The sequence below is a fragment of the Engraulis encrasicolus genome, chromosome 13, assembly GCF_034702125.1.
Source record: "Engraulis encrasicolus isolate BLACKSEA-1 chromosome 13, IST_EnEncr_1.0, whole genome shotgun sequence".
NCBI lineage: Eukaryota > Metazoa > Chordata > Actinopteri > Clupeiformes > Engraulidae > Engraulis > Engraulis encrasicolus.
The window spans coordinates 19,061,075-19,068,676 of NC_085869.1; the positions used below are offsets into that span (position 1 = coordinate 19,061,075).

General features: G+C 47.3%; 1 protein-coding gene across 1 annotated transcript in view; it reads left to right on the top strand.

The window, feature by feature from the left end:
- pde11a (phosphodiesterase 11a) overlaps positions 1-7,516 on the top strand; it is a 71,507-nt gene extending 63,991 nt beyond the window's left edge. The window contains exon 20 of the mRNA XM_063214489.1: positions 6,573-7,516. Within this exon, the coding sequence (XP_063070559.1) occupies positions 6,573-6,893 (321 nt within the window). The 3' untranslated portion in view covers positions 6,894-7,516. The remainder of the gene's footprint in view (positions 1-6,572) is intronic.
- The last annotated feature ends 86 nt before the right edge of the window (positions 7,517-7,602 follow it).

Here is a 7,602-nt window from a genome sequence, read left to right on the forward strand (position 1 = left end):
GAGAGAGAGAGAGAGAGAGAGAGAGAGAGAGAGAGAGAGAGAGAGAGAGAGAGAGAGAGAGAGAGAGAGAACTCTCTGACTCTGACATTCTGCTCTGTTTACCACGCAAGACAGAGGCACAGGTACACGCTCAGGAAGTGCCCTCTGCAGAAGTGTGCCCTGAGGCTGAAGACTCAGAGCAGAGAGGCGCAAGGCAAGGCAAGGCAAGGCAAGGGGCAGGGCTGCACGATATCAGGAAACAAATCGATACTCGATAACAGCATGCAATACCTCGATAACGATATTTAAACAATATTTACAAATAAAGCCCAGTGTTTTTCTTCTCACTAATTTGTCGGTCTGTGTGGGGGGCAATTCTCGCACATTCGTTGACATTCAGCTAGTGATTGGACAGCACAGAAAGTGTTTTACCTGTCATGGATAATGAAGTCATTGTCGTGATACGCATATCGCCACTCTTGATATCGTGATTTAGATACATTTTCGATATATTGTGCAGCTCTAGCAAAGAGCCTGATTTATGCAATAAGGCAGGCAGGCAGGCAGGCAGACAGTGAGACAGGTACACCAACAGTACAGGGAAACAAGGATGCAGAGAGACAGGAACGCCAACATTACAGAGAAACAAGGATGCAGAGAGACAGGGATGCAGAGAGACAGGGATGCAGAGAGACAAGGATGCAGAGAGACAAGGATGCAGAGAGACAAGGATGCAGAGAGACAGGAACGCCAACAGTAAACAAGGATGCAGAGAGACAAGGATGCAGAGAGACAGGGAGGCACAGGGACAGGGGGGCAGAGAGACAGGGAGGCAAACAGTACAGGGTGACAGGGAGGCAGGGAGACAGCACAGAGTCCAGAGTTGAATTTAACTTTCATTGTGTTGTTGCTCCTACTGTCCAAGTGTTGAATGAGCACTGTAGCCCTCACTATGAACAAACACACCCAGGCATGCAGTTAGACAGGGAGGCAGTAAACAGGCACGCAGTTAGACAGGGAGGTAGGGAGACAGTAAAGAGGGGAGACAGGCGCCCGCCATACCATGCACGCAGGCAGCCCTCTGCTCATTTGGGAAAGAGGGCAGTGAGCGCGGAGCTCTGTGATGCCTCTGATGAGCCAGCCAGCCAGCCAGCCAGCCAGCCAGCATGCAGTGCAGCCAGTCGTAGAGGAAGTGCGTAGGAGGGCTACAGTACGCTGGCCGACCGAGCGAGTGACCGAGCTGGCCAAAGCCCCCCCTCTCCACTCGGCTCACCCACCCTGGCTTCATTAATCCCTGCGTAGCGCTCCCTAAGACCACGTGGTGTAGCCACACTGCCTTCATTCAGCCCACGCTGCCTGCCTGCCTGGGCTCCTTGCAGGGCTGGACTGGCCATCTGGCATAGCGGGCATTTCCCAGTGGGCCCTGCACCCTCGTGGGCCCCTATTTTCAAAAATGTATATATATATATTTTTACTATTCTGAAAATATTGGCGCGTGACGGTGCGGGGCCCAGTGTGTCAGTTGTGCTCCGCTAATTATGAGGGGCCCCTTTAAGCCAAAAGTGCCCGGGCTGTATTTCTCCCCCAGCCCAGCCGTGGCTCCTTGTGGCTGCTTAGGTTCAGCGCTATCTACAGTATACTATACTCTTCATTACACACTCCAGTATCTGAACTTCACTGATGATAGCAGCACGGCTGTTGGAGAGAAAAACACTGTGCATACATTGCTAAGATCAATGGGTAATAGGTAGTCTTTGCATATATATTTTTTTCAAGCTGAGCATAATTAAGACTTGTCTTTTTTTCCTGTTTTAATATTCTGTATGATGAAACGGGGAGAGTGTTCTGTTTCCTTGCTATCAGATTCCAGCAGGATATGTACAATTTAGTCGTCTCCTCCTCCACCACTACCACCAACAGATCATATCAGTTAATTGAATTCATTTAGACAAGACCAGGGTTTTCCAATGTAGCCTTTTAAGTACTACAAAGCTGAAGCCAGTGCCACACATTTAACCTCAGGACAAAATTTACCTTGTTCTCATTACTATCAAAAACGGGATGTTCGCAAGACTAACAAATAAACCACAAGTCGTTTCACTGGACACGCTTATGTTTATGAAACGGAGATGTTTTTTTATTAGAAAAGACAAACTGACGCCAATTAAGTTAGCGAGAGAGCGAGAAAAAAACACATGAAGGAAGTGGTGATACGGTAGAGAAGCTTTTGTCTGTGGGAGGAAGTGAATCCTCTAGATCTGGTTTCTCCTGACGCGGCTGTGTGGAATATTAAACCTTCCGTTATGTAACACTGGCGTCTTCAAAGCCTACCAGATAACCACGCCTCTCTCTCTCTCTCTCTCTCTCTCTCTCTCTCTCTCTCTCTCTCTCTCTCTCTCTCTCTCTCTCTCTGTCTGTCTCTTAACTCTGCACTGGTGTGCAACTTCACTGGAATATTTATGCAGACCAGACAAAGCATTAAGTCAGATTATACTTTTAAGGCTCGCTGATAGGGCTGTGCAGGTGGGTTCGGTTGGTATGGAATGGAATGGCAGGCTGTAGCCATTTTTTTTATCGTACAAATCCTGCTGCTGTTATCCAGCAAGCTAGATGAAAAGGCTGAGATTACCTTGATCACAGTGTGCTGTGTGCTCCTGGAGATCCTCTCTTAGCTCACTCACTGGTGAGCACTTACACTTACGGTAGGGACACATAGGAGGCGAAGCAAGGCGAAGCGAAGAGAGGCGAAATTCAACCGTCATCAGGTCGTAGCGGCGAATCAAATGGAATGGAACAGTATATTGTTGATTTGATTGGGCCGTGGCAGGCGAATTCGCTCCTCATTTGCATAACATTAAACTTTCTTTAATAATTTCGCTTCGCTTCGCTCCTGTTCGCTTGCTGTCGCTTGCCTTCGCCTCGCCATCGCTTGCCTTCGCCTCTCTCATAGGAATGAATGGCAAAGTTCGCAAATTCGCGTGTATGTGTCCCTACCGTTAGGGGTACCAGACCGAACAACAGGAAGGATTTGCCTTTATGTATTTCAGGCAGTAGCCTCATAAGGCCCACTGCTCCACCGGTGGAACGCCTTACTATTCATTGAAAAATTGATTCCATAGTACGACACTATTAAGTCTTTAGTGATCCATTATGACTTTGTCATTGGCATTCTTTTTTAAATATATTTATTTTTTGGGGGTAAACTTCATTTGGACAGGGATTGCATTTGAAGAGCTTCGTTGCAAAATGATGTTTATCCATTTTGTGAAATTGACATTTTTGTAATGGGCATTGCATAGCATTGCATTGAATAGCAAAATGCATTTTATAAAGGTTCAAAAAGTATGTTATGAAAATATTTGAATGGCAAGAATTCACTCATAGAGGAAAGGACATCTGCACATTCATCAACAAAAATTACGTTTAAGTCATTATGCTACGAAACATTTGCTCCTCTCTGAGAGTGACAGTTTCATATGTTTGCCTTATTTGCAAAAACTGGGGAAAGTGACATCTGCGTATGATATGTCTGCTAGAAGATCTGATGCTGACATGATGAACAGAGATCAGCCTTTCAACCCTCAAAAGTGACGGATGCAGAAGAGAAGTAGAAGACAAACTTTGAGTTTACTGTAATGCCTCTTTTCCACTGGTGGTTTTCTCGTGGGCCTACAGCTCGACACAGAGAAACTCGGCTGCCACTTTTTGCTTTTCGAATAAGCATGACACAACTCAATCGTAAAGCAAAACATGGCAGCTGTGTCAAGCTGTGCCGAGCTGTAGGCCTACCAGAAAAGAACCAGTGGAAAAGAGGCATACGTAGCTTGAGTGAAGTATGTCAAGCCAAATTGTTATAAAACTATTGTGAGGAGGAGTCTGTTTTTGGGATTTTTAAACAGATCTTTTGTTATTAGTTATTCTGCCTAATGCATTCCGGTGGATGACTAACTCAAAGAACACAGCCACTCAACCACTCATGTACTTGACATATGGAGAAGCCATGTAAAAATGGACAAGCCTCAGTCAGTATCCGCATGCATTAGCTCCCAAAGATGGCCAGTTATCACACTTTGGAATAAACATGAGTGGGCTTGACCTCTGCATCCCGCCACTGATGAAAAACATTGTGTCTGAATGTTAATTTATGGAAAGCATTCACTCACTCACTCACTCACTCACTCACTCACAGTAGCACACAAAGACATTGGCGTGCTGTCAGTCTGGTGCAGAATACCACACACCTACAGGTAAATAGAGATGCACCGGATCCTGATTTTTAGGATCCTGCCGGATACCGGATCCACTGCTTAAGATCCTGCCGGATCCGGAACCGGATACCGGATCCTACGAAAGGGTTGAAACACATAGCCAACTCGCACACGTGGGCCCTTTTTATTATGTTAGCGCAAACTATTTTTAAGACTCATTGGCTTACTGCCACACTGCCTTCAACGGCCGCTTCCAAAGGGCTTTCACTCCATGCAGCGATTGGGGTTGTGAAAGACTGACTGAAAAGCCTAGGCCACGTAAAAAGTAGAGATGCCTCAGATCCTGATTTTTAGGTAACTGCTGGATACCGGATTCACTGCTTAAGATCCTGCCGGATCCGGATAGTCTGAAAAACCCTATTATCCTGCCGGATCCGGAACCGGATCTTGGATCCTGCACATCTCTACAGGTAAACACAGTTCCCTTTGCCTGCCAGGTTCATTTTCATTCTCTCTTTTGTATTTAGCTTTTGTTGCTTTTGGGTTGTGAAGAGGCACGCAGGTACTGCAACAGGGTAGAAGCCTTTGAATTGTGGCAGCTGTTTGCAGAGTGTTATTAGAGTAGTACATTACTCTTTGCGCTTGGCTTTGGTGGTGAGCATCCTGTGTCTCACTCTGAGCCTCTCCCCAGCTCTCCCATGCGAAGTCAAACAAATCAGGATTAGGGAAGCAGGCAGGCAGGCAGGCGCCTTGAGAAACAATACAAGCATCGCTAGATAACTGCTGTCTGTCACATCAGCAGGCAGCAGTACAGTACAATAGGTAGGCCCCAGAGACCCAACGTCTCAGCACTACACAATACCGCAACAGACGCGCTTCTCTCTACTCAACTAAACAAGACGCCGTGTGTGCAACATGTTTGCAAACTTGCGTGGCGCAGGCCTGATGATGCGGCATGTCTGGTAGCGCGGCCACTCATAAGTGCAGATTACCCTAATGATGTCTCCAAACATCAGTGTCAACAGCTGTTAATACTGTAGCATGGGAGCCGCGCGCCGCGGTGGTGGCACGAAAGCGCTTAATGACAGCATCGACTCAACAAGCCAGCGTTCTGTGGGCGTCTCCTCTCTTGTCTTGACAGGCGCTGCTGCCTGTCACTGTTTTCCCACCGTAGTGCTGAGTTGTCTCTTCGAGTGCAATAGGCCCTGATGAAACGCGGGTTAATTAGAGGTGCTTTTGTGAGCCCATGCGCTCCAGATAACATTTTTATAAAGGCACAAACAGTGGTGTGTGAAAGGAGGTGGTGGTGGTGGCGGGGGGGGGGTGTCAGAGGAGAAAATGATCGTAGCTCTCGCTGAGGTGATGTGTCAGAGGCTGCTGGGTGTCGTTAGAGCGACTCGTGCTGCCATTTCAGAGCTCAAGCAAGAGGGAAAAACAGATGACAGCAGCAAGTTAGGAAAGGTCACTGGTTTCTCTTTTTTTGTCCCTTGAGTGATGTATCGCAAGATAATTATTCAAACATGCACTCATCACTCAAGCACTTATACTGTACAATATGATGTGGAATGGGTTACCGTTAATGGCATTTAAAAAAAAAATCACTTGGACCCTGCACTGTTCTTTTTTTTGTAAACGTTTCTAGAATGGGACATCACTACTAGCCTGGTATGGCCTGCCCATAATACTTCTCTTCATTTGTATTCATGGTCTGGAGTTTTTTTATTTGACGTGATTAGAAGGGCGGGAGAATTGCACTCGGTTCTGGTTTGAAACGATTGGACAGCTCTCACCCAATGGTTCACCGGCCACCTGGTAGCTGCCTAAACCCTCCCCAGAAAAGGACCTCCAGACCATGATTATGACATGAAGAGAAGTATTATGGGCTGGCCATCGGGCTAGGAGGACATCACTACTTCAGGAAGTGAAAGCCCAGCCAGATAGATATTTGATCAATGTTTCACTGAACCATATGAACCTCGCGTACATACTGTAGCTTCAGACAGGTAGATGAGAAGATTATTGAAATCGCAGGGCACAATTAACCGGTTTACTCGCTTCTGAATTCCAAGATGTTGCTACTGTTCACATGTCTGAAGTAAAAGAAAAACTCAAATGTGATTTAAACAGTTAGACATAATGAACGTTATACATATGCTCCTGTTGATGTTGTGGTGGTTCTCGCCATCTCCCTTTGTTGTCCGCAGACGCTGGTGAAGCCGATGGGCCAGGTGTAGGACAATGAAAGCAATAATCCAGGGAACGCGAATAAAGTCCACAAACACTGCTGGTCTTCTGTGTTATTTCAATGGCGAAAGCGCAATGTTTCGACCCTCAGATCTTCATCAGACACTTTGTCTTCTCACCATCCCCTCTTGTTGTCTGCAGACGCTGGTGAAGCTGAACCCCAAGCTGGAGTCCATGTTGCAGCTGATCCAGGCCAACCGGGCTCGCTGGGAAGAGCTGCACCGCCTGAGGCAGCTCAGCCAGGACGGCGCCAAGCCCCCGGACTGCTGTGTAGACGAGACCACCATCCCCCCTCCCACCACCACCATCCCCCCTCCCACCACTACCACCACCACCATCGCCACCCCTACCCCTGTCACCCCCGCCACGGGCTGCAGCTGCACGGTAGGCCAAGAGATGGACGGTGGTGAGGCTGTACCCCGCTGTGGAGACTCTCCGCCCTCCTCCAAGCCTGCCAGCTAGCCTCCCCCGCCCTGCCGCGCCCCACTGAGGGTGGGGATGTAACGGGGAGGCTGCTGCGAGGCCTCCTTTTGCCTTTTTCGCTTATTTGCTGTGTGCAGCTCTTCTGGGTGCTGAGCATGACGCAGAGAGAGTTTGTTTTTCTTGATCTCCGCGCGCTTGACCACTGCGCTTCGTCTGACTCGACTCGCCGCCGGAACAGAGGAGATGACCTTTTGACCTCAGGGCTGGGTGACTAGAGGTCAGTCGTTGTGGCGATTTTCCCAGTGCCCGCTCGCTCGCTCTCGCGTTGTGCAGAGGGCGCCATAACGTAAACGTCACAGACCAACTGCATGTTTAACCTTGCAGCAAGTCGCTTAGAAACATACTCTTTGTATGTTTTCAACATAACCAGCTCAAAAACACAGAAGTACACCGTCTATGTTTGGGTGTGGCAGCTTTTTGGTGTACAGCAGGTTGCCAAGACAAAATTTAAAAGACATAAAAAGGATAACTATTTTATTATGTATTGCCAGGAAAAATCATCCGTATATATTGTTTCAGTGTAAAGTTCAAACTGTTGCTATCTGTTTTGAGATTGTCATAATATATTGTCAGAGCATTTTTGTTCCCCAGATGGGACGAAAAGGTGATTTTCATATTTTCTACTGTACATATAATATTTTTTTCCGGAATGAAATGAAATATGCAAGTTGCTGTTTATGACTTGGGT